The 22,927-nt window shown below is 37.9% G+C and overlaps 2 protein-coding genes and 36 non-coding genes across 38 annotated transcripts; all 38 read left to right on the top strand.

Moving 5' to 3' along the window:
• Nucleotides 1-1,903: 1,903 nt before the first annotated feature.
• LOC149601395 (uncharacterized) lies at nucleotides 1,904-3,016 on the top strand. The gene has a single exon (XM_089860920.1). The coding sequence runs from the start codon at nucleotides 1,904-1,906 to the stop codon at nucleotides 3,014-3,016; it is 1,113 nt and encodes a 370-aa protein (XP_089717046.1).
• A 1,256-nt stretch (nucleotides 3,017-4,272) lies between these two features.
• Nucleotides 4,273-5,565, top strand: LOC149601394 (uncharacterized protein F54H12.2-like). Its single transcript, XM_089860919.1, has 2 exons — nucleotides 4,273-4,904; nucleotides 5,112-5,565. Exons 1-2 carry the CDS (start codon nucleotides 4,273-4,275, stop codon nucleotides 5,563-5,565), a joined length of 1,086 nt encoding a protein of 361 aa, XP_089717045.1.
• A 3,678-nt stretch (nucleotides 5,566-9,243) lies between these two features.
• On the top strand, nucleotides 9,244-9,316 carry TRNAT-UGU (transfer RNA threonine (anticodon UGU)). Its single transcript has one exon. It is a non-coding gene; the product is annotated as a tRNA-Thr (tRNA).
• An 816-nt stretch (nucleotides 9,317-10,132) lies between these two features.
• TRNAT-CGU (transfer RNA threonine (anticodon CGU)) lies at nucleotides 10,133-10,205 on the top strand. The gene has a single exon. It is a non-coding gene; the product is annotated as a tRNA-Thr (tRNA).
• Nucleotides 10,206-10,372: 167 nt separating this feature from the next.
• TRNAT-UGU (transfer RNA threonine (anticodon UGU)) lies at nucleotides 10,373-10,445 on the top strand. The gene has a single exon. It is a non-coding gene; the product is annotated as a tRNA-Thr (tRNA).
• Nucleotides 10,446-10,577: 132 nt separating this feature from the next.
• Nucleotides 10,578-10,650, top strand: TRNAT-UGU (transfer RNA threonine (anticodon UGU)). Its single transcript has one exon. It is a non-coding gene; the product is annotated as a tRNA-Thr (tRNA).
• A 577-nt stretch (nucleotides 10,651-11,227) lies between these two features.
• On the top strand, nucleotides 11,228-11,300 carry TRNAT-CGU (transfer RNA threonine (anticodon CGU)). Its single transcript has one exon. It is a non-coding gene; the product is annotated as a tRNA-Thr (tRNA).
• Nucleotides 11,301-11,467: 167 nt separating this feature from the next.
• On the top strand, nucleotides 11,468-11,540 carry TRNAT-UGU (transfer RNA threonine (anticodon UGU)). The gene has a single exon. It is a non-coding gene; the product is annotated as a tRNA-Thr (tRNA).
• Nucleotides 11,541-11,672: 132 nt separating this feature from the next.
• On the top strand, nucleotides 11,673-11,745 carry TRNAT-CGU (transfer RNA threonine (anticodon CGU)). Its single transcript has one exon. It is a non-coding gene; the product is annotated as a tRNA-Thr (tRNA).
• A 166-nt stretch (nucleotides 11,746-11,911) lies between these two features.
• Nucleotides 11,912-11,984, top strand: TRNAT-UGU (transfer RNA threonine (anticodon UGU)). The gene has a single exon. It is a non-coding gene; the product is annotated as a tRNA-Thr (tRNA).
• A 372-nt stretch (nucleotides 11,985-12,356) lies between these two features.
• TRNAT-UGU (transfer RNA threonine (anticodon UGU)) lies at nucleotides 12,357-12,429 on the top strand. Its single transcript has one exon. It is a non-coding gene; the product is annotated as a tRNA-Thr (tRNA).
• Nucleotides 12,430-12,561: 132 nt separating this feature from the next.
• Nucleotides 12,562-12,634, top strand: TRNAT-UGU (transfer RNA threonine (anticodon UGU)). The gene has a single exon. It is a non-coding gene; the product is annotated as a tRNA-Thr (tRNA).
• Nucleotides 12,635-12,801: 167 nt separating this feature from the next.
• On the top strand, nucleotides 12,802-12,874 carry TRNAT-UGU (transfer RNA threonine (anticodon UGU)). Its single transcript has one exon. It is a non-coding gene; the product is annotated as a tRNA-Thr (tRNA).
• A 134-nt stretch (nucleotides 12,875-13,008) lies between these two features.
• Nucleotides 13,009-13,081, top strand: TRNAT-CGU (transfer RNA threonine (anticodon CGU)). The gene has a single exon. It is a non-coding gene; the product is annotated as a tRNA-Thr (tRNA).
• Nucleotides 13,082-13,248: 167 nt separating this feature from the next.
• Nucleotides 13,249-13,321, top strand: TRNAT-UGU (transfer RNA threonine (anticodon UGU)). Its single transcript has one exon. It is a non-coding gene; the product is annotated as a tRNA-Thr (tRNA).
• Nucleotides 13,322-13,886: 565 nt separating this feature from the next.
• TRNAT-UGU (transfer RNA threonine (anticodon UGU)) lies at nucleotides 13,887-13,959 on the top strand. The gene has a single exon. It is a non-coding gene; the product is annotated as a tRNA-Thr (tRNA).
• A 167-nt stretch (nucleotides 13,960-14,126) lies between these two features.
• Nucleotides 14,127-14,199, top strand: TRNAT-UGU (transfer RNA threonine (anticodon UGU)). Its single transcript has one exon. It is a non-coding gene; the product is annotated as a tRNA-Thr (tRNA).
• Nucleotides 14,200-14,570: 371 nt separating this feature from the next.
• TRNAT-UGU (transfer RNA threonine (anticodon UGU)) lies at nucleotides 14,571-14,643 on the top strand. Its single transcript has one exon. It is a non-coding gene; the product is annotated as a tRNA-Thr (tRNA).
• Nucleotides 14,644-14,776: 133 nt separating this feature from the next.
• Nucleotides 14,777-14,849, top strand: TRNAT-CGU (transfer RNA threonine (anticodon CGU)). Its single transcript has one exon. It is a non-coding gene; the product is annotated as a tRNA-Thr (tRNA).
• A 393-nt stretch (nucleotides 14,850-15,242) lies between these two features.
• On the top strand, nucleotides 15,243-15,315 carry TRNAT-UGU (transfer RNA threonine (anticodon UGU)). Its single transcript has one exon. It is a non-coding gene; the product is annotated as a tRNA-Thr (tRNA).
• Nucleotides 15,316-15,447: 132 nt separating this feature from the next.
• TRNAT-UGU (transfer RNA threonine (anticodon UGU)) lies at nucleotides 15,448-15,520 on the top strand. The gene has a single exon. It is a non-coding gene; the product is annotated as a tRNA-Thr (tRNA).
• Nucleotides 15,521-15,687: 167 nt separating this feature from the next.
• TRNAT-UGU (transfer RNA threonine (anticodon UGU)) lies at nucleotides 15,688-15,760 on the top strand. Its single transcript has one exon. It is a non-coding gene; the product is annotated as a tRNA-Thr (tRNA).
• A 132-nt stretch (nucleotides 15,761-15,892) lies between these two features.
• On the top strand, nucleotides 15,893-15,965 carry TRNAT-CGU (transfer RNA threonine (anticodon CGU)). The gene has a single exon. It is a non-coding gene; the product is annotated as a tRNA-Thr (tRNA).
• Nucleotides 15,966-16,337: 372 nt separating this feature from the next.
• TRNAT-UGU (transfer RNA threonine (anticodon UGU)) lies at nucleotides 16,338-16,410 on the top strand. The gene has a single exon. It is a non-coding gene; the product is annotated as a tRNA-Thr (tRNA).
• A 132-nt stretch (nucleotides 16,411-16,542) lies between these two features.
• TRNAT-CGU (transfer RNA threonine (anticodon CGU)) lies at nucleotides 16,543-16,615 on the top strand. The gene has a single exon. It is a non-coding gene; the product is annotated as a tRNA-Thr (tRNA).
• A 154-nt stretch (nucleotides 16,616-16,769) lies between these two features.
• TRNAT-UGU (transfer RNA threonine (anticodon UGU)) lies at nucleotides 16,770-16,842 on the top strand. The gene has a single exon. It is a non-coding gene; the product is annotated as a tRNA-Thr (tRNA).
• Nucleotides 16,843-16,975: 133 nt separating this feature from the next.
• TRNAT-CGU (transfer RNA threonine (anticodon CGU)) lies at nucleotides 16,976-17,048 on the top strand. The gene has a single exon. It is a non-coding gene; the product is annotated as a tRNA-Thr (tRNA).
• A 373-nt stretch (nucleotides 17,049-17,421) lies between these two features.
• On the top strand, nucleotides 17,422-17,494 carry TRNAT-UGU (transfer RNA threonine (anticodon UGU)). Its single transcript has one exon. It is a non-coding gene; the product is annotated as a tRNA-Thr (tRNA).
• Nucleotides 17,495-18,106: 612 nt separating this feature from the next.
• On the top strand, nucleotides 18,107-18,179 carry TRNAT-UGU (transfer RNA threonine (anticodon UGU)). The gene has a single exon. It is a non-coding gene; the product is annotated as a tRNA-Thr (tRNA).
• Nucleotides 18,180-18,311: 132 nt separating this feature from the next.
• Nucleotides 18,312-18,384, top strand: TRNAT-UGU (transfer RNA threonine (anticodon UGU)). The gene has a single exon. It is a non-coding gene; the product is annotated as a tRNA-Thr (tRNA).
• A 372-nt stretch (nucleotides 18,385-18,756) lies between these two features.
• TRNAT-CGU (transfer RNA threonine (anticodon CGU)) lies at nucleotides 18,757-18,829 on the top strand. Its single transcript has one exon. It is a non-coding gene; the product is annotated as a tRNA-Thr (tRNA).
• A 167-nt stretch (nucleotides 18,830-18,996) lies between these two features.
• On the top strand, nucleotides 18,997-19,069 carry TRNAT-UGU (transfer RNA threonine (anticodon UGU)). The gene has a single exon. It is a non-coding gene; the product is annotated as a tRNA-Thr (tRNA).
• Nucleotides 19,070-19,202: 133 nt separating this feature from the next.
• TRNAT-CGU (transfer RNA threonine (anticodon CGU)) lies at nucleotides 19,203-19,275 on the top strand. The gene has a single exon. It is a non-coding gene; the product is annotated as a tRNA-Thr (tRNA).
• Nucleotides 19,276-19,634: 359 nt separating this feature from the next.
• On the top strand, nucleotides 19,635-19,707 carry TRNAS-CGA (transfer RNA serine (anticodon CGA)). The gene has a single exon. It is a non-coding gene; the product is annotated as a tRNA-Ser (tRNA).
• Nucleotides 19,708-21,207: 1,500 nt separating this feature from the next.
• On the top strand, nucleotides 21,208-21,280 carry TRNAT-UGU (transfer RNA threonine (anticodon UGU)). The gene has a single exon. It is a non-coding gene; the product is annotated as a tRNA-Thr (tRNA).
• A 578-nt stretch (nucleotides 21,281-21,858) lies between these two features.
• On the top strand, nucleotides 21,859-21,931 carry TRNAT-UGU (transfer RNA threonine (anticodon UGU)). The gene has a single exon. It is a non-coding gene; the product is annotated as a tRNA-Thr (tRNA).
• A 372-nt stretch (nucleotides 21,932-22,303) lies between these two features.
• TRNAT-UGU (transfer RNA threonine (anticodon UGU)) lies at nucleotides 22,304-22,376 on the top strand. Its single transcript has one exon. It is a non-coding gene; the product is annotated as a tRNA-Thr (tRNA).
• Nucleotides 22,377-22,509: 133 nt separating this feature from the next.
• Nucleotides 22,510-22,582, top strand: TRNAT-CGU (transfer RNA threonine (anticodon CGU)). Its single transcript has one exon. It is a non-coding gene; the product is annotated as a tRNA-Thr (tRNA).
• Nucleotides 22,583-22,927: the final 345 nt, after the last annotated feature.

Genomic DNA, 22,927 nt, shown 5'->3' with positions numbered 1-22,927 from the left:
AATTTATTAATTTATTGACTAATTTATTAATTTATTTAAAAGTGTATATTGTATATTTAAAATAAAAAAAAATTTAAACTGATTTTGTTCCTTTTTTTCCCGCGCTTCCTGTCATACGCGTTTCCCTGTCATACGCGACACGCGGCGCGTTTCCTTGCTATGCACGACGCGATCATTTCCGCGACACGCTAGAAGAAGAAGACGCGCGCGACCCCTATATTAACGTTTGGCCACTTAAAGTTTAATTTATTTAAGCTCGGAGAACAATGATTCCCTTTTATCACCCGTGTACCATAACGGTAAATGGACCGAGTGGGGCTGGAAAGACGTTTCTTTGCGAAAGAATCATTAAAAATCATCGGGAAATGTTTGAACCCAATATCGCTGAAATTATTTTCTATTATTCAGAATATCAACCATTTTACGACAGGTTGAAAGGTTTGGTTGTCTTTAAGGAAGGTTTGCCGGATATGAACGAGTACGATGGCTCTCGAAATTGTCTTCTAGTAATAGACGATTTAATGGATCAAAACAAATCAGGTTTGATCGGTTCAATTTTTACCAAGTTTAGTCATCATCGTAATTTAAGCGTGCTATATTTAACTCAAAATCTTTATCATAAATCCAGCGATGCTAGGGACATAAGTTTAAACACAAATTATTTGATACTGTTCAAGCAGGTTAGAGATAAATTGCAAATAAATTATCTAGCTAGACAAATGTACCCGCGTAACCCGAAATTTTTAATGGAGAGTTACATGGACGCTACAGAACAACCTCATTCGTATTTGCTACTGGACTTTAAACAAAACTGTCCCGAAGATTATAGGGTTAGAACAAACATATTTCCCGATGAGATCATGGTAGTGTACGTGCCCAAAAAGAGATAAATAAGACTCGTATCATACACGAGCATTCATTTGAATTATGAAACGCCGTGCGATTACATCACAGCGAGACGTTCTCGCCCTCTTGAGTAAACTTAAAAAAGGACCTAGACACGCCTTTATAAGATCCGCGGATAAAGGTTTAATAGACGCTATATCAGAATTAGTTTTAAATACGCTACACGGAAACGTGAAATTGAATTTGGCTCAAAGAAGTAGGCTATACAGGTATAAGAATAACCTACGCAAAATAGCTAGTAAAAGAATAGCTTGGAAAAAGAAAAGGGCTATTTTATCGAACCAAAAGGGAGAAGGTCTTTTTTCTTTACTCGTACCGCTTCTTTCCTCGGTTATCGGAGCTTTTAGTTCGTAATGTACCATAAAATGACCTTGGTACCCTTGAATGAACGGCAAATACCGTCTCAACCCGCTATTCAACCCGCTGATACTCTAAAGACAGATGTTATGCAAGAATTGAATAGGGAGATGCAAACGGTTTTAAACAACAAATCGTTAGACGATCGCTCCAAATGGATTATGTACCAACAGCTAGTCCAAAGGTACAATAACGTTTCTCGAGAAATCGTGCCGGATCCGACCGAAAAATGGATTGACATGTTCCCCCTCAAATATAAGGGGAGAGCAAAGAAGGTTTTCACTCAGTTGCAATCGCTTGGCGAGACCTTAAGGTGGTCAAAAGAAGGAAGACTATTTGTAAACGGGCGAGAGATCAAAAATTCTGATATAGCGCAGTTAGTATACCATTACATTTCCCCCCTTAAAGAAATACCCGAAGGCTGGAGCGATTTTCATAGCATTGTAAAAGAAATTGAAGGACCAAAAAACGCCGTCTCTCCCGAACCAGTCCCCATCCTTCCCCCTCCTCCTCTCCTTCATCTCACTTCCCCGCCAAAAAGAACGCCCTTAAAGAGACGGCTAAGAAATTACAATAAAGAAAATTCAAGCGGGGCTCGTTACGTTACGAAAAGGAAATCTTCTTCTTCTATAATACCAAAATGGCTGAGCTTCAACCCAACAACACCGAAAAATTAAAAACCATATACTATGATCCTTCTAACCCCGCTTCGTTTTCAGGAATAGACGCTTTACATCGAGCTGTTAAAGATGATGGTATATCGAAAGCGGAAGTAATTTCGTTTTTGGAAAGTTCCACCCCGTATACTTTGCATAAAACGGCTCGTAAAAAGTTTAAGAGGCGCCAAATTATAGTTCACAATATCGGTGATTTGTACCAAATAGACTTGGTTGACATGCGATCCTTGGGCAAGGATAATGATAACTACACGTTTCTATTGACGTGTATAGATTGTTTTAGTAGAAAACTATGGGTCGTGCCCTTACTACGTAAGACGGGAAAAGAAGTTGTTAGAGCCTTAGCTCTTATATTCAAAGACCAAATACCGATTAGAATAGAAACGGATAAAGGGAAGGAATTTTTGAATTCCTCGGTCAGAAAATTTCTCAAAGAAAAGGGGGTTAAATTCTTTACAACCGAGAATGACGTCCACCACGCCCCCATTGTAGAAAGAGTGAATAGAACGCTAAAGTCTCGTATGTTTAAACTGTTTACCCATCTCCATACTAGAAGGTATATCGACCACCTACGAGATATAGTGTCGGCGTATAACGGCGCTTGGCATAGTACTATTAAGATGACGCCGAATAACGTTAAGCCAACCAATATATTAGAAGTGTATAGAAATATTTACGGGACTGAAAACAAAGGACAGAAAAAACGCCCTCCTCCCCGAATAAAAGTGGGTGATTACGTCAGGGTTAGCAAAGTAAAAATGGTTTTTGAAAAGGGTTACGAAGCCAATTACTCCACCGAAGTTTTCCAAGTTGATTTTATCGGAACTGCCCGTGATCCAGTGATTTACAAGTTAAAGGATCTGGAAGGAAACCCTATAAGTGGCGTGTTCTATCGCGAAGAGGTTCAGAAAACGGTTAAACCTGAAAGGTTCAACATTGAAAAAATTATAAAGCGACGAAAAAGGCGTGGAAAATTGGAGTTATTAGTATCTTGGGAAGGTTACCCGAAAACCCAAACCTCTTGGGTTCGTGGAGAAGATGTCGAATCAATCGTTTTACCTAACCCTACCAAGTAACGTCAACGGCTCGTTATTTCCCGATAATACCAGGGCGCATTACTGTACCAAGCTACCTAACCCTATTCATTTAAATGGAAAATGGGAAGTGTCTCTAGTAGATATAATGTATACGTCTACTTTTTACAACGTGCCAAGGCCTAAGGAAGAACGTGATGTTAGCTTTCATAACGTTTCCAGATACGGGAGCAAATATACAGTAGGGGAGGTAGCCGAAGGCAAGAAAAGAGAGAGAAAAAGTAAAGACGCTAGGCGGGAGACCATAGTTGCGCCCGACGTTCCCCCGGGGTTTTACAAGTCTATAGAACATTTAATAAACGTCATAAATAATTCGTTTGACAAAAATGGCCCATCACCGCGGCTGATTTACGATAACGTAACCGGGCACATTACTATAAACCAACCTGAAAGATTATTGAAACCTTATTTAAAATTCGAAAAACCCATTGCCGAAATACTGGGATACGATGAAGCTAACGAATTTATCGGTCGTAGCCAAAGGCCCTCTAATTTGAATTACCACGTTCCGGACCAGTTATTTATCTATTTAAATATCGCTAGCGATCAGATTGTAGGCGACCACTCGGTTCCTTTACTACGGATCGTTTCGGTTGATGCCAAGAAACCATACGGGTCTCAAATATTTCAAACCTTTACCAATCCTCATTACGTACCCGTTGGTAAAAATTACTTTGATATCATCGAAGTTAATATAAGGAATAGTTTAGGGGAACCGGCGCCATTTTAATACGGGAGCTTAACGGTTAAACTACACTTGCGATGCCTAAGCCAGACGTCTTAGAACGGAGACAATGTTGCTACAAGCAATATTACAATAATCAAGCGGGAACCGGAACCGGAACCGGAAGTTATTATATAGGGACTAACCCTAATTTGAAAGGGCACGGGGGGTTCGGATCCTTTTTTAGCGGATTGGTAAGGTTTGTTAGGCCTTTGCTTACAAGCGGTGCCAAATTTCTCGGCAGAAAAGCCGTTAGTACGGGGACCAAAATTTTCAGTGACGTAGTATCGGGCAAGGATATTAAAGAGGCTGCTAAGAAAAGAGTAACGGAAACTTTAGATGATATTAGAACACAGCATGGGGGAGGGGGGAAACGTCGCAGACGTAAAAAACCCTTGAAACGAAAACGGGCTCAAAGTAAAAAAGGTATAAAACGAGCGGCTACCAGGAAAATAAAGCCAGTTCGCCGTCGTATACCCTACAGGTCAAGACGACACGATATATTCTCCTAAAAATGTTTCAAGCGACAAAATCTGAGCTGGATTTTTTCGAATCTGTCCCGATTCAAACATCGGTAGAATCGACCAAGTATGTTTGCTATCGACCTATTTCGGTTTTGGATGGAGACTCTCAGATTGAATTTTACGTTCCCGGAAATGGCGAAGAATATATTGACGCCTCTCTAACTATGCTTTATGTTCGAGCTAAAATAGTACATACGGACGGTACCGATCTTGTTGAAGCCGATAACGTAGGACCCATCAACAATTTTTTACATTCGCTCTGGGATACGGTAGAAGTGACCGCCAATGATACGCCTATTTCATCTTCAACCGGAAACTACGCCTTCAAGGCCTACCTAGAAACATTGCTAAACTATGGCGGAGACGCTAAAAAATCTCATTTAACTTCTTCATTATGGCATAAAGACACGGCTGGGAAAATGGTTTCTGTAACTGAAAACCAGGGACATCTTGTTAGAAAAGAGTTAGCAAAGGAATCGAAAGAGATTGAAATGTACGGAGCCCTACACGCTGATATGTTTAACGTTTCAAAATTCATACCCAATGGCGTCAGTCTTAGAGTCAGGATGACCCGAAATAAACCGGGTTTTGTTTTGCTCGGAGCTCCTCCCCCCGGTGGCGTGTGGTACAAGCACGAAATACTCGAAGTAGGTTTATATATTCGTAAAGTGAGAGTAGCCCCTCGGGTAATGCTAGCTTTAGAATCGGCTTGGACTAAAGCCACGGCTAAATATCCATTCACTAGGACAGAAGTGAAAGTTTTTACCATTTCGGCAAATATTCAAAAAACTACTATAGATAACGTATATTTAGGGGTTTTACCAAACAGATTAACAGCGGGTTTAGTAACTCATAACTCGTATAACGGCAAATTGAGTTGGAACCCTTTCGAATTCAACAACTTTAACGTGAATTATATTAATCCGATTATCGGCTCGGAACAAGTACTCGCTAAGCCTTTGCGACCAAATTTCAAAAAGGGTCTTTACGCTAGATCATATTATTCTCTGTTTACCGGATCTGGTACTCATTACAAAGACGATGGTAACGAAATATCTATGAAGGAGTATCCCAAAGGTTATACGCTTTACTGTTTTGATTTGACTCAAGATGGTACCGCGTCAGATATAAATCATTACAACCCTATACGACAAGGACAATTGCGACTTGAACTCGGGTTCGAAGAACCAGTACCCGAAACGCTGAGTTTGATCGTTTATTCAGAATTTCAAAGTTTAATGCACATAGATCATAATAGAACCGTCGTTGTAGATTCGCCATGAACGCTTCAACCATAAGAAGGGTTTTGAGATACACCCGCGGATTCATGGGCGTATACCCGCGCGATGTTCTACCCAAATATATCCTTCGATACCCGGCTTCCATTGTTATAAATCTAGATAATCACAAAGGAAACGGTAGTCATTGGATTTGTCTCTATATCGATGGGAATAAACAATGTTATTATTTTGATTCTTTGGGTTTGGGTCCCTTGACAGAAGATATTAAAACATTTATGAGAGAAAATTCTACGAAAATAAACTATAATAGGAGGGCTTTGCAGCCCCCCGACAGTTCCGCTTGCGGTATATACTGCGTTGTATACATTATGCACAGAACGAGGAGAAGAAGCACAAACATGTTTTTCAAGAAATTTAAGAGGGATCCGTGGATGAATGACGTCATCATTTCCAACCTCTATAAGAGAACCACGCCCTCCCACTGAATTCTCTTACCCAATCCCGACTCGGTATTAGACCGTGTTATGACGTCAGCCGTTCCAGCCTCTATAAGAGAAACACACACCCCGTGAATTCTCGTATCCAATCCCGACTCGGTTGGTGTTATGACGTCAACCAATCTCTATAAAAGAAGCCCTACGGTCGTTAGAGGATTCATATCTACTCCCGGCTCGGTTTTAAACAGTCACCCACAGACTCGCTGCTAGTTATTATTATGAAGTCCGCCGTTATTGAATTAGAATACCTGAACGGACGCACTCGTAGTGATGGCAGCACGGACATTATCGTGAAAGAATTGGCCATAACAACCATCGAGGCCAAGCCGGCTACCGTTTCCTGGACATTCGCGCCGCCGTACAATAAATCACACGTCTCGATTTCAAAACAACGGCAAAACCAGTGGGTTTCGCGTAATCTGCACCGATTGGACTGGAATGCCGGCTTAACCTCATACGCCAAACTCGACGATTGCCTCGCCGCCGGTCTACAGGGGGTCGACCTAATCTTTTCAAAGGGTGACGAAAAAGTCACCTTTCTCTCTGACCGTCTCAACAGAACGGTTCACGACTTGAACGACTTCAAGTGTCCGAAAGCCACGACCGCGGACATCATTTCTCTTCCCGTACGGTGCTTGTACCCTCACCCCGTCGGTGAGCACCGAACGGCTTGCGCCTTTGACAAGGCTTTAATTTACGCCTTATGGGCGCACTCTAACAAGGCCGAAATTAATATTTCGTGCAATCTAGATATCCTTAATGATATTTACATGTAAAAAAAAATGAATAAATGTATTTTTTCCTTTAAAAATGATTTTATTTTTTCAACATACACATATTACAGCTTGAAAACAGATTCTCTGAAGGGGGGAGAACATGTCTGGTCGTGTTATTTGCAGACGAGTGACGTAAACAACATTTGTAAAGGGGGGTGAGAGGTTCATAGCAGGGATGGCGAACGGGTCTGGGCACGAATTATCTTTAATCTTGGGGGGATCCATTTGGTTCGAATGTCGTAAACAACTTTGTATACAAAGAACGTCTGCGGGGCTGGCTGACAAGTCTGGGCAAAGATTTGTTCTAGTTAGAGTTTAGCTTGGGGGTAGAGAGAGAGGGGGAGTTCTAGTTAGAGTTTAGTTTTGGGGAGAGAGGGGGGGGGGTGGCAGTTCTAGTTATAGGTTTAGTTTGGTAGTTAGAGTTTAGCTTGGGGGTAGAGAGAGAGGGGGGAGTTCTAGTTAGAGTTTAGTTTTGGGGAGAGAGGGGGGGTGGCAGTTCTAGTTATAGGTTTAGTTTGGTGGCATGGGGGTCGGCTCTTGATATATTTTGAGTTTGGTTCTAGTTAAAGTTTAGGGGTGTGGGGGGAAGGCGAACGGGTCTGGGCATGAATTATTATTTTAGCCGCTAGGGGGGTGTTGTACATGCTGAATTATATAAGCAAACGGAAAAGAACGTTGGGTTTCATAACTAGTATGAACACCGAGGCGAAAAGACGTGAAAGTTTCCATCGCTGGAAGGGTCCGTATACAAACCCCCGAGATCTAGCTAGAGACGGATTTTTTTATTTATATACGTATGGTCACGATACCGTAGAGTGTTATTTTTGTCACGGTATATTAAACGATTGGAAAATTCGGGATTCTGTGCACGAAGAACACAAACGTCATTTTCCTAGTTGTCCCTTCATCCGCGGACTTCCAACAAACAACGTACCGATCGAAGACGACAAGGGTCACGACGTACCACCCACCGCCCGCTCTGATTATATGGAGTTTCGCATTCCAAAGTCTGTCATTCAAAAGGCAATTTTGGATACCTACGTCCAAGAAATTTTCAGCGACCCCAAGAACCGCGAGATGTTGAACACGACATGAATTCGGAAGAAGCCCGTTTAAAAACTTTCCAATCGTGGCCGTCGCTTTACGTTGATGCAGGCGAACTAGCGCGAGACGGGTTTTATTTAGGTCGTAGAGATACCTTCAGATGTTTCTTTTGCCATGGTACTCTTCAAGTATGGACAAACTCGGAATCGGTAAACGATAAACATAGACAATTGTACCCAGACTGTCCATACATTTTCGGGCAACAAACGCTAGTCCACACGGACCATACCTTCAGATGTTTCTTTTGCCACGGGACTCTTCAAGTATGGACAACCTCGGAATCGGTACGCGATAAACATAGACAATTGTACCCTGACTGCCCTTTCATTCTTGGAAAACGGACGCTCAATGTGCCTATCGAAGTAGACGTTACTTCGGAAAAATGTGACTATATCTGTCTTATCAAGAAAAGACGAATTTAAAAGACTCTTACAATGGTGAAAAAAAAGGTTACTTTTTGCCCTTTTACCGTAATATATAAAATACCTTACGAGGATCGTTTTAACTATTATTATATCGATAAATTGCATTTTAATGAACGCATCCGTAATATTAATACTTTACTAGAAAAAATACTTTATGTAAAAAAAAATAAAACATGGATAAAATATTTAACGCCTCTTGATTTATACATATTGCAAAAGTAAAAAAAAAAAAATGCCCCGCTTTAAAAAAAAAATATTACCGGAATTAAAATTCCGTGTAAAATTAAAAAAATGTTGGGATAGAAATTCCTAGGCTTGTACAGGCATTCCCCCGCTTTGCACGCGTAACGGAGAAGAGGAACCCGAGAGATATATTCCTATAACATTTCAGTGCTATTCGGAGAGAAAACGCGAGCCGCTATGGTTGTACACGCATTCCCCCGCTTTGCACATGTAAAGGAGAAGAGGAAAAAAAGAGAGAGGAAAAAAAAAACTCTCCTTCACAGCGCTCTCGCGCCGCTAGGCTAGTACATTCGCAAGCGTAAAAATAAAGAGACGGTCAAAGGGAAAGAGACGGTGAAAGTCAGGGAACCAAGAGAGAGAGAGAAAAAAAAACTCTCCAGCCTTCACAACGCTCTTGCGGGTATCGGGCTGGGTAAAGAGAAAGTGAAAGTCAGAATAAAAAAAAGGGGACTTAGCGCAAAGAGAGAGCATACACTCAAGAACAACCTCCACCCTTCAGGTGGAGGAGGTGAGGGGGAGACACACCAACCCCCCTCCGGGGATGGAGGCATGGGGGCAAAAATTCGTCCCCCCCCTTCGCGGGTATAAACCATGGGGGGAAAAAAATTCATCCCCCCCTGCGCTGCCCGCGGGTATCGAGGCTTACTATTCTCTTTCATATCGTTTCAGAGCAAGAGCTCCGTGGCTTAGTGGTTAAAGCGCCTGTCTTGTAAACAGGAGATCATGAGTTCGATTCTCGTCGGAGCCTTGCTGTTATGTTACTTGAATTATTTTTCGTAGCTATTAAATTTTGAAAAATAAAACAAAGGGTAAAAGTTCCGATGAGTTAATTTAGTTAAATTACTGGAATATTCAGAATTCATATCGTTTCAGAGCAAGAGCTCCTCGGCTTTGTGGTTAAAGCGCCTGTCTCGTAAACAGGAGACCATGAGTTCGATTGTCGTCGGAGCCTTGCTGTTAAGTTTCATGAACTAGATTTCGTAGCTATCAAATTTTGAAAAAATTAAAAATAATAGTTGATTTATATATTCATATATGCAAACAATAGGGTTAAAGTTGCGACGAGTTAATTGAGATAATTTACTGAAAAATTCAGCATTAATATCGCTTCAAAGCAAGGGCTCCGTGGCTTAGTGGTTAAAGCGCCTGTCTTGTAAAAACGAGATTATGAGTTCGATTCTCGTCGGAGCCTTGCTGTTATGTTACTTGAATTATTTTTCGTAGATATTAAAGTTTGAAAAATAAAACAATAGGGTAAAAGTTCCGATGAGTTAATTTAGTTATATTACTGGAATATTCAGAATTCATATCGTTTCAGAGCAAGATCTCCGTGGCTTAGTGGTTAAAGCGCCTGTCTCGTAAGCAGGAGATCATGAGTTCAATTGTCGTCGGAGCTTTGCTGTTAAGTCACATGAACTAGATTTCGTAGCTATCAAATTTTGAAAAAATTAAAAATAATAGTTGATTTATATATGCATATATGCAAACAATAGGGTAAAAGTTGCGAATAGTTAATTGAGTTAATTTACTGAAAAATTCAGCATTAATATCGCTTCAAAGAACGGGCTCCGTGGCTTAGTGGTTAAAGCGCCTGTCTCGTAAACAGGAGATCATGAGTTCGATTGTCGTCGGAGCCTTGCTGTTAAGTTACATGAACTAGGTCTCGTAGTTATCAAATTTTGAAAAAATTAAAAATAATAGTTGATTTATATATGCATATATGCAAACAATAGGGTAAAAGTTGCGAATAGTTAATTGAGTTAATTTACTGAAAAATTCAGCATTAATATCGCTTCAAAGCAAGGGCTCCGTGGCTTAGTGGTTAAAGCGCCTGTCTTGTAAACAGGAGATCATGAGTTCGATTCTCGTCGGAGCCTTGCTGTTATGTTACTTGAATTTTTTTTCGTAGCTATTAAATTTTGAAAAATAAAACAATAGGGTAAAAATTCCGATGAGTTAATTTAGTTAAATTACTGGAATATTCAGAATTCATATCGTTTCAGAGCCAGAGCTCCGTGGCTTAGTGGTTAAAGCGCCTGTCTTGTAAACAGGAGATCATGAGTTCGATTCTCGTCGGAGCCTTGCTGTTATGTTACTTGAATTATTTTTCGTAGCTATTAAATTTTGAAAAATAAAACAATAGGGTAAAAGTTCCGATGAGTTAATTTAGTTAAATTACTGGAATATTCAGAATTCATATCGTTTCAGAGCAAGAGCTCCGTGGCTAAGTGGTTAAAGCGCCTGTCTCGTAAACAGGAGATCATGAATTCAATTGTCGTCGGAGCCTTGCTGTTAAGTTACATGAACTAGATTTCATAGCTATCAAATTTTGAAAAAATTAAAAATAATAGTTGATTTATATATGCATATATGCAAACAATAGGGTAAAAGTTGCGGCGAGTTAATTGAGTTAATTTACTGAAAAATTCAGCATTTATATCGCTTCAAAGCACGGGCTCCGTGGATTAGTGGTTAAAGCGCCTGTATTGTAAACAGGAGATTATGAGTTCGAATCTCGTCGGAGCCTTGCTGTTATGTTACTTGAATTATTTTTCGTAGCTATTAAATTTTGAAAAATAAAACAATAGGGTAAAAGTTCCGATGAGTTAATTTAGTTAAATTACTCGAATATTCAGAATTCAAATCGTTTCAGAGCAAGAGCTCCGTGGCTTAGTGGTTAAAGCGCCTGTCTCGTAAACAGGAGATCATGAGTTCGATTGTCGTCGGAGCCTTGCTGTTAAGTTACATGAACTAGATTTCGTAGCTATCAAATTTTGAAAAAATTAAAAATAATAGTTGATTTATATATGCATATGTGCAAACAATAGGGTAAAAGTTGCGACGAGTTAATTGAGTTAATTTACTGAAAAATTCAGCATTAATATCGCTTCAAAGCACGGGCTCCGTGGCTTAGTGGTTAAGGCGCCTGTCTTGTAAACAGAAGATCATGAGTTCGATTCTCGTCGGAGCCTTGCTGTTATGTTACTTGAATTATTTTACGTAGCTATTAAATTTTGAAAAATAAAACAATAGGGTAAAAGTTCCGATGAGTTAATTTAGTTAAATTACTGGAAAATTCAGAATTCATATCGTCTCAGAGCACGAGCTCCGTGGCTTAGTGGTTAAAGCGCCTGTCTCGTAAACAGGAGATCATGAGTTCGATTGTCGTCGGAGCCTTGCTGTTAAGTTACATGAACTAGATTTCGTAGCTATCAAATTTTGAAAAAATTAAGAATAATAGTTGATTTACATATGCATATATGCAAACAATAGGTTAAAGTTGCGACGAGTTAATTGAGTTAATTTACTGAAAAGTTCAGCATTAATATCGCATCAAAGCACGGGCTCCGTGGCTTAGTGGTTAAAGCGCCTGTCTTGTAAACAGGAGATCATGAGTTCGATTCTCGTCGGAGCCTTGCTGTTATGTTACTTGAATTATTTTTCGTAGCTATTAAATTTTGAAAAATAAAACAATAGGGTAAAAGTTCCGATGAGTTAATTTAGTTAAATTACTGGAATATTCAGAATTCATATCGTTTCAGAGCAAGAGCTCCGTGGCTTAGTGGTTAAAGCGCCTGTCTCGTAAACAGGAGATCATGAGTTCGACTGTAGTCGGAGCCTTGCTGTTAAGTTACATGAACTAGATCTCGTAGCTATCAAATTTTGAAAAAATTAAAAATAATAGTTTATTTATATATGCATATATGCAAACAATAGGGTAAAAGTTGCGACGAGTTAATTGAGTTAATTTACTGAAAAATTCAGCATTAATATCGCTTCAAAGCACGGGCTCCGTGGCTTAGTGGTTAAAGCGCCTGTCTTGTAAACAGGAGATCATGAGTTTGATTCCCGTCGGAGCCTTGCTGTTATGTTACTTGCATTTTTTTTCGTAGCTATTAAATTTTGAAAAATAAAACAATAGGGTAAAAGTTCCGATGAGTTAATTTAGTTAAATTACTGGAATATTCAGAATTCATATCGTTTCAGAGCAAGAGCTCCGTGGCTTAGTGGTTAAAGCGCCTGTCTTGTAAACAGGAGATCATGAGTTCGATTCTCGTCGGAGCCTTGCTGTTAAGTTACAAGAATTAGATTTCGTAGCTATCAAATTTTGAAAAAATAAAAAATAATAGTTGATTTATATATGCATATATGCAAACAATAGGGTTAAAGTTGCGACGAGTTAATTGAGTTAATTTACTGAAAAATTCAGCATTAATATCGCTTCAAAGCAAGGGCTCCGTGGCTTAGTGGTTAAAGCGCCTGTCTTGTAAAAAGGAGATCATGAGTTCGATTCTCGTCGGAGCCTCACTGCTATGTTACTTGAACTAAATTCCGTAGCTATTAAATTTTGAAAAAAATAAAATAATAGGGTAAAAGTTCCGATGAGTTAATTTAGTTAAATTACTGGAATATTCAGAATTCATATCGTTTCAGAGCAAGAGCTCCGTGGCTTAGTGGTTAAAGCGCCTGTCTCGTACACAGGAGATCATGAGTTCGATTGTCGTCGGAGCCTTGCTGTTAAGTTACATGAACTAGATTTCGTAGCTATCAAATTTTGAAAAAATTAAAAATAATAGTTGATTTATATATGCATATATGCAAACAATAGGGTAAAAGTTGCGACGAGTTAATTGAGTTAATTTACTGAAAAATTCAGCATTAATATCGCTTCAAAGCAAGGGCTCCGTGGCTTAGTGGTTAAAGCGCCTGTCTTGTAAACAGGAGATCATGAGTTCGATTCTCGTCGGAGCCTTTCTGTTATGTTACTTGAACTAGATTCCGTAGCTATTAAGTTTTGAAAAATTAAAATAATAGGGTAAAAGTTCCGATGAGTTAATTTAGTTAAATTACTGGAATATTCAGAATTCATATCGTTTCAGAGCAAGATCTCCGTGGCTTAGTGGTTAAAGCGCCTGTCTCGTAAACAGGAGATCATGAGTTCGATTGTCGTCGGAGCCTTGCTGTTAAGTTACATGAACTAGATTTCGTAGCTATCAAATTTTGAAATAGTTGATTTATATATGCATATATGCAAACAATAGGGTAAAAGTTGCGACGAGTTAATTGAGTTAATTTACTGAAAAATTCAGCATTAATATCGCTTCAAAGCACGGGCTCCGTGGCTTAGTGGTTAAAGCTCCTGTCTTGTAAAGAGGAGATCATGAGTTTGATTCCCGTCGGAGCCTTGCTGTTAACTTACTTGCATTTTTTTTCGTAGCTATTAAATTTTGAAAAATAAAACAATAGGGTAAAAGTTCCGATGAGTTAATTTAGTTAAATTACTGGAATATTCAGAATTCATATCGTTTCAGAGCAAGAGCTCCGTGGCTTAGTGGTTAAAGCGCCTGTCTTGTAAACAGGAGATCATGAGTTCGATTCTCGTCGGAGCCTTGCTGTTAAGTTACAATAATTAGATTTCGTAGCTATCAAATTTTGAAAAAATTAAAAATAATAGTTGATTTATATATGCATATATGCAAACAATAGGGTTAAAGTTGCGACGAGTTTATTGAGTTAATTTACTGAAAAATTCAGCATTAATATCGCATCAAAGCACGGGCTCCGTGGCTTAGTGGTTAAAGCGCCTGTCTTGTAGACAGGAGATCATGAGTTCGATTCTCTTCGGAGCCCTACTGTTATGTTACTTGAAATATTTTTCGTAGCTATTAAATTTTGAAAAATAAAACAATAGGGTAAAAGTTCCCATGAGTTAATTTAGTTAAATTACTAGAATATTCAGAATTCATATCGTTTCAGAGCAAGAGCTCCGTGGCTTAGTGGTTAAAGCGCCTGTCTCGTAAACAGGAGATCATGAGTTCGATTGTCGTCGAGCCTTGCTGTTAAGTTACATGAACTAGATTTCGTAGCTATCAAATTTTGAAAAAATTAAAAATAATAGTTGATTTATATATGCATATATGCAAACAATAGGGTAAAAGTTGCGACGAGTTAATTGAGTTAATTTACTGAAAAATTCAGCATTAATGTCGCTCCAATGCAAGGGCTCCGTGGCTTAGTGGTTAAAGCGCCTGTCTTGTAAACAGGAGATCATGAGTTCGATTCTCGTCGGAGCCTTTCTGTTATGTTACTTGAACTAGATTCCGTAGCTATTAAATTTTGAAAAATTAAAATAATAGGGTAAAAGTTCCGATGAGTTAATTTAGTTAAATTACTGGAATATTCAGAATTCATATCGTTTCTGAGCAAGAGCTCCGTGGCTTAGTGGTTAAAGCGCCTGTCTCGTAAACAGGAGATCATGAGTTCGATTGTCGTCGGAGCCTTGCTGTTAAGTTACATGAACTAGATTTCGTAGCTATCAAATTTTGAAATAGTTGATTTATATATGCATATATGCAAACAATAGGGTAAAAGTTGCGACGAGTTAATTGAGTTAATTTACTGAAAAATTCAGCATTAATATCGCTTCAAAGCAAGGCTCCGTGGCTTGGTGGTTAAAGCGCCTGTCTTGTAAAAAGGAGATCATGAGTTCGATTGTCGTCGGAGCCTTGCTGTTAAGTTACATGAACTAGATTTCGTAGCTATCAAATTTTGAAAAAATTAAAAATAATAGTTTATTTATATATGCATATATGCAAACAATAGGGTAAAAGTTGCGGCGAGTTAATTGAGTTAATTTACTGAAAAATTCAGCATTAATATCGCTTCAAAGCACGGGCTCCGTGGCTTAGTGGTTAAAGCGCCTGTCTTGTAGACAGGAGATCATGAGTTCGATTCTCTTCGGAGCCCTACTGTTATGTTACTTGAAGTATTTTTCGTAGCTATTAAATTTTGAAAAATAAAACAATAGGGTAAAAGTTCCGATGAGTTAATTTAGTTAAATTACTGGAATATTCAGAATTCATATCGTTTCAGAGCAAGAGCTCCGTGGCTTAGTGGTTAAAGCGCCTGTCTTGTAAACAGGAGATCATGAGTTCGATTCTCGTCGGAGCCTTGCTGTTAAGTTACAAGAATTAGATTTCGTAGCTATCAAATTTTGAAAAAATTAAAAATAATAGTTGATTTATATATGCATATATGCAAACAATAGGGTTAAAGTTGCGACGAGTTTATTGAGTTAATTTACTGAAAAATTCAGCATTAATATCGCATCAAAGCACGGGCACCGTGGCTTAGTGGTTAAAGCGCCTGTCTTGTAGACAGGAGATCATGAGTTCGATTCTCATCGGAGCCCTACTGTTATGTTACTTGAAATATTTTTCGTAGCTATTAAATTTTGAAAAATAAAACAATAGGGTAAAAGTTCCCATGAGTTAATTTAGTTAAATTACTAGAATATTCAGAATTCATATCGTTTCAGAGCAAGAGCTCCGTGGCTTAGTGGTTAAAGCGCCTGTCTCGTAAACAGGAGATCATGAGTTCGATTGTCGTCGGAGCCTTGCTGTTATGTTACTTGAATTATTTTTCGTAGCTATTAAATTTTGAAAAATAAAACAATACGGTAAAAGTTCCGATGTGTTAATTTAGTTAAATTACTGGAATATTCAGAATTCATATCGTTTCAGAGCAAGATCTCCGTGGCTTAGTGGTTAAAGCGCCTGTCTCGTAAACAGGAGATCATGAGTTCGATTGTCGTCGGAGCCTTGCTGTTAAGTTACATGAACTAGATTTCGTAGCTATCAAATTTTGAAAAAATTAAAAATAATAGTTTATTTATATATGCATATATGCAAACAATAGGGTAAAAGTTGCGGCGAGTTAATTGAGTTAATTTACTGAAAAATTCAGCATTAATATCGCTTCAAAGCACGGGCTCCGTGGCTTAGTGGTTAAAGCGCCTGTCTTGTAGACAGGAGATCATGAGTTCGATTCTCTTCGGAGCCCTACTGTTATGTTACTTGAAGTATTTTTCGTAGCTATTAAATTTTGAAAAATAAAACAATAGGGTAAAAGTTCCGATGAGTTAATTTAGTTAAATTACTGGAATATTCAGAATTCATATCGTTTCAGAGCAAGAGCTCCGTGGCTTAGTGGTTAAAGCGCCTGTCTCGTAAACAGGAGATCATGAGTTCGATTGTCGTCGGAGCCTTGCTGTTAAGTTACATGAACTAGATTTCGTAGCTATCAAATTTTGAAATAGTTGATTTATATATGCATATATGCAAACAATAGGGTAAAAGTTGCGACGAGTTAATTGAGTTAATTTACTGAAAAATTCAGCATTAATGTCGCTCCAAAGCAAGGGCTCCGTGGCTTAGTGGTTAAAGCGCCTGTCTTGTAAACAGGAGATCATGAGTTCGATTCTCGTCGGAGCCTTTCTGTTATGTTACTTGAACTAGATTCCGTAGCTATTAAATTTTGAAAAATTAAAATAATAGGGTAAAAGTTCCGATGAGTTAATTTAGTTAAATTACTGGAATATTCAGAATTCATATCGTTTCAGAGCAAGAGCTCCGTGGCTTAGTGGTTAAAGCGCCTGTCTCGTAAACAGGAGATCATGAGTTCGATTGTCGTCGGAGCCTTGCTGTTATGTTACTTGAATTATTTTTCGTAGCTATTAAATTTTGAAAAATAAAACAATACGGTAAAAGTTCCGATGTGTTAATTTAGTTAAATTACTGGAATATTCAGAATTCATATCGTTTCAGAGCAAGATCTCCGTGGCTTAGTGGTTAAAGCGCCTGTCTCGTAAACAGGAGATCATGAGTTCGATTGTCGTCGGAGCCTTGCTGTTAAGTTACATGAACTAGATTTCGTAGCTATCAAATTTTGAAAAAATTAAAAATAATAGTTGATTTATATATGCATATATGCAAACAATAGGGTAAAAGTTGCGACGAGTTAATTGAGTTAATTTTGCTGAAAAATTCAGCATTAATATCGCTTCAAAGCAAGGGCTCCGTGGCTTAGTGGTTAAAGCGCCTGTCTTGTAAACAGGAGATCATGAGTTCGATTCTCGTCGGAGCCTTTCTGTTATGTTACTTGAACTAGATTCCGTAGCTATTAAGTTTTGAAAAATTAAAATAATAGGGTAAAAGTTCCGATGAGTTAATTTAGTTAAATTACTGGAATATTCAGCATTAATATCGCTTCAAAGCAAGGCTCCGTGGCTTGGTGGTTAAAGCGCCTGTCTTGTAAAAAGGAGATCATGAGTTCGATTGTCGTCGGAGCCTTGCTGTTAAGTTACATAAACTAGATTTCGTAGCTATCAAATTTTGAAAAAATTAAAAATAATAGTTTATTTATATATGCATATATGCAAACAATAGGGTAAAAGTTGCGACGAGTTAATTGAGTTAATTTACTGAAAAATTCAGCATTAATATCGCTTCAAAGCACGGGCTCCGTGGCTTAGTGGTTAAAGCGCCTGTCTTGTAAAAAGGAGATCATGAGTTCGATTGTCGTCGGAGCCTTGCTGTTAAGTTACATGAACTAGATTTCGTAGCTATCAAATTTTGAAAAAATTAAAAATAATAGTTTATTTATATATGCATATATGCAAACAATAGGGTAAAAGTTGCGACGAGTTAATTGAGTTAATTTACTGAAAAATTCAGCATTAATATCGCTTCAAAGCACGGGCTCCGTGGCTTAGTGGTTAAAGCGCCTGTCTTGTAAAAAGGAGGTCATGAGTTTGATTCCCGTCGGAGCCTTGCTGTTATGTTACTTGCATTTTTTTTCGTAGCTATTAAATTTTGAAAAATAAAACAATAGGGTAAAAGTTCCGAGGAGTTAATTTAGTTAAATTACTGGAATATTCAGAATTCATATCGTTTCAGAGCAAGAGCTCCGTGGCTTAGTGGTTAAAGCGCCTGTCTTGTAAACAGGAGATCATGAGTTCGATTCTCGTCGGAGCCTTGCTGTTAAGTTACAAGAATTAGATTTCGTAGCTATCAAATTTTGAAAAAATTAAAAATAATAGTTGATTTATATATGCATATATGCAAACAATAGGGTAAAAGTTGCGACGAGTTAATTGAGTTAATTTACTGAAAAATTCAGCATTAATGTCGCATCAAAGCACGGGCTCCGTGGCTTAGAGGTTAAAGCGCCTGTCTTGTAAAAAGGAGATCATGAGTTCGATTCTCGGCGGAGCCTTGCTGTTATGTTACTTGAATTATTTTTCGTAGCTATTAAATTTTGAAAAATAAAAGAATAGGGTAAAAGTTCCGATGAGTTAATTTAGTTAAATTACTGGAATATTCAGAATTCATATCGTTTCAGAGCAAGAGCTCCGTGGCTTAGTGGTTAAAGCGCCTGTCTCGTAAACAGGAGATCATGAGTTCGATTGTCGTCGGAGCCTTGCTGTTAAGTTACATGAACTAGATTTCGTAGCTATCAAATTTTGAAAAAATTAAAAATAATAGTTGATTTATATATGCATATATGCAAACAATAGGGTAAAAGTTGCGACGAGTTAATTGAGTTAATTTACTGAAAAATTCAGCATTAATGTCGCTCCAAAGCAAGGGCTCCGTGGCTTAGTGGTTAAAGCGCCTGTCTTGTAAACAGGAGATCATGAGTTCGATTCTCGTCGGAGCCTTTCTGTTATGTTACTTGAACTAGATTCCGTAGCTATTAAATTTTGAAAAATTAAAATAATAGGGTAAAAGTTCCGATGAGTTAATTTAGTTAAATTACTGGAATATTCAGAATTCATATCGTTTCAGAGCAAGAGCTCCGTGGCTTAGTGGTTAAAGCGCCTGTCTCGTAAACAGGAGATCATGAGTTCGATTGTCGTCGGAGCCTTGCTGTTAAGTTACATGAACTAGATTTCGTAGCTATCAAATTTTGAAATAGTTGATTTATATATGCATATATGCAAACAATAGGGTAAAAGTTGCGACGAGTTAATTGAGTTAATTTACTGAAAAATTCAGCATTAATGTCGCATCAAAGCACGGGCTCCGTGGCTTAGAGGTTAAAGCGCCTGTCTTGTAAAAAGGAGATCATGAGTTCGATTCTCGGCGGAGCCTTGCTGTTATGTTACTTGAATTATTTTTCGTAGCTATTAAATTTTGAAAAATAAAAGAATAGGGTAAAAGTTCCGATGAGTTAATTTAGTTAAATTACTGGAATATTCAGAATTCATATCGTTTCAGAGCAAGAGCTCCGTGGCTTAGTGGTTAAAGCGCCTGTCTCGAAAACAGGAGATCATGAGTTCGATTGTCGTCGGAGCCTTGCTGTTAAGTTACATGAACTAGATTTCGTAGCTATCAAATTTTGAAAAAAATAAAAATAATAGTTGATTTATATATGCATATATGCAAACAATAGGGTAAAAGTTGCGACGAGTTAATTGAGTTAATTTACTGAAAAATTCAGCATTAAAGGGAGACTCTCAGCTGAAAATCTTAGTGCCGTGTTTTATTTTTTCCTGGTTCTTTACAATTAAATATGAAGTCTCAAATTTTTCCTGATTTTTCAAACAATCTTTTCAATGAAAATTCAATTTTTTAAAATTTGTTAGGCTTAGCAATGGGTCTCGATTTTAGCGCACTTACCTACCGGCCAATAAAAATTTATTTAGGGATAGAGCCAAATCAGCCAATCCCGTGAAGGTTAGAAAATATTAAGTCGTATGTTGTCTGCTTTAAACAGTAAAAGCTGAGTTCCCAAGGGCAAGAAATAAGTATTTTTTAGAGAGGGCTCGTTACCAGTGACTCCGCGGGGCCCGTCGTCTGCTGAAGTTTGAGGAGGATAGTAATTGTGTTGCAGCTTGACTCTGCTGAGGTGTAAAAGATGGGTTTTAAATTTTTTCTATCTCGAAAATCACAAAAAATAATAGAAACAATAATCTAAGAACACAGATCTTCCCATTCCAAAGGCTAATAACTAGACACTCAAGATATACATAAAATACGACCCGCCACATTTTAACATAATAAAATTACGAGAGTAATTTGAGTTTAAGTGAAACGTAATAGCATAAACTTGCTAATTACTAAAGTTCCTAAACCGCTTATCGTTAGACGATCGAACCGGCGTCTTTCTTTCGAGTACTAAAAAAAAGAATAGATATTTCTGAACCTAATGCAGACGACGCAAATGAGACTCGCGCGAGAAAACCTTTGGGGACAGGCTTGGAAATAAGGTTTATTTCTGAACTAGTCCTCCGGACCAGTGACCCCTGATGTCTTAAATATGAAACTGGTCCCGGGACCACTGACCCATCCCCTATTTATTTTTCTACTGGTCTCAGGACTTGTGGTCGTTCTCTCTTCTAAAAAAATCTATCTCGGCTTAGGGTTGTATACACAACTGAACTCATGCAGTCGAAATTTATATAAAAATGAAAATAATTAAAGAGGTCCCCACATCAATTTTTAATAAAAGTAGGAATTAATAAACTAGTCATTGGGACCAGTGACCCTCACGTTTTGAATAAAAAAAGTGGTCCAAGCTATTAATAAACTGGTTTTTGACCTGTAAACCTGTCTTATTTCCTAGCCTGTTTGGGGATTGCCTCTTATAAATCGCGGGCGCTTATTGGCCGGTAGGTCGCTTTACCAAAATTCAAATGCATGTTTTGTATACAAAACTTCAATTACTGTTTAATACTATAAATAGCGCTTCAAAAAATCAGAAAAAATTCAAGGCGGCATATTTTAACATAAGGAATCAGAATAAAAATACTTAATTTTTGCAAATAGTATCCCTTTAATATCGCTTCAAAGCAAGGGCTCCGTGGCTTAGTGGTTAAAGCGCCTGTCTTGTAAACAGGAGATCATGAGTTCGATTCTCGTCGGAGCCTTTCTGTTATGTTACTTGAATTATTTTTCGTAGCTATTAAATTTTGAAAAATAAAACAATAGGGTAAAAGTTCCGATGAGTTAATTTAGTTAAATTACTGGAATATTCAGAATTCATATCGTTTCAGAGCAAGATCTCCGTGGCTTAGTGGTTAAAGCGCCTGTCTCGTAAACAGGAGATCATGAGTTCGATTGTCGTCGGAGCCTTGCTGTTAAGGTACATGAACTAGATTTCGTAGCTATCAAATTTTGAAAAAATTAAAAAGTAATAGTTGATTTATATATGCATATATGCAAACAATAGGGTAAAAGTTGCGACGAGTTAATTGATTTAATTTACTGAAAAATTCAGCATTAATATCGCTTCAAAGCAAGGGCTCCGTGGCTTAGTGGTTAAAGCGCCTGTCTTGTAAAAAGGAGATCATGAGTTCGATTCTCGTCGGAGCATTGCTGTTATGTTACTTGAATTATTTTTCGTAGCTATTAAATTTTGAAAAATAAAACAATAGGGTAAAAGTTCCGATGAGTTAATTTATTTAAATTACTGGAATATTCAGAATTCATACCGTTTCAGAGCAAGAGCTCCGTGGCTTAGTGGTTAAAGCGCCTGTCTTGTAAACAGGAGATCATGAGTTCGATTCTCGTCGGAGCCTTGCTGTTATGTTACTTGAATTATTTTTCGTAGCTATTAAATTTTGAAAAATAAAACAATACGGTAAAAGTTCCGATGAGTTAATTTAGTTAAATTACTGGAATATTCAGAATTCATATCGGTTCAGAGCAATATCTCCGTGGCTTAGTGGTTAAAGCGCCTGTCTCATAAACAGGAGATCATGAGTTCGATTGTCGTCGGAGCCTTGCTGTTAAGTTACATGAACTAGATTTCGTAGCTATCAAATTTTGAAAAAATAAAAAATAATAGTTGATTTATATATGCATATATGCAAACAATAGGGTAAAAGTTGCGACGAGTTAATTGAGTTAATTTACTGAAAAATTCAGCATTAATATCGCTTCAAAGCAAGGGCTCCGTGGCTTAGTGGTTAAAGCGCCTGTCTTGTAAACAGGAGATCATGAGTTCGATTCTCGTCGGAGCCTTTCTGTTATGTTACTTGAACTAGATTCCGTAGCTATTAAATTTTGAAAAATTAAAATAATAGGGTAAAAGTTCCGATGAGTTAATTTAGTTAAATTACTGGAATATTCAGAATTCATATCGTTTCAGAGCAAGAGCTCCGTGGCTTAGTGGTTAAAGCGCCTGTCTCGTAAACAGGAGATCATGAGTTCGATTGTCGTCGGAGCCTTGCTGTTAAGTTACATGAACTAGATTTCGTAGCTATCAAATTTTGAAATAGTTGATTTATATATGCATATATGCAAACAATAGGGTAAAAGTTGCGGCGAGTTAATTGAGTTAATTTACTGAAAAATTCAGCATTAATATCGCATCAAAGCACGGGCTCCGTGGCTTAGAGGTTAAAGCGCCTGTCTTGTAAAAAGGAGATCATGAGTTCGATTCTCGGCGGAGCCTTGCTGTTATGTTACTTGAATTATTTTTCGTAGCTATTAAATTTTGAAAAATAAAACAATAGGGTAAAAGTTCCGATGAGTTAATTTAGTTAAATTACTGGAATATTCAGAATTCATAT

Source organism: Phalangium opilio, unplaced genomic scaffold, assembly GCF_054372755.1.
Source record: "Phalangium opilio isolate 3A_F unplaced genomic scaffold, DU_Popi_V2 ptg000360l_1, whole genome shotgun sequence".
Lineage (NCBI taxonomy): Eukaryota > Metazoa > Arthropoda > Arachnida > Opiliones > Phalangiidae > Phalangium > Phalangium opilio.
The sequence above is the reverse complement of the archived record's forward strand: the minus strand, read 5'-3'. Positions and strand labels throughout refer to the sequence as shown.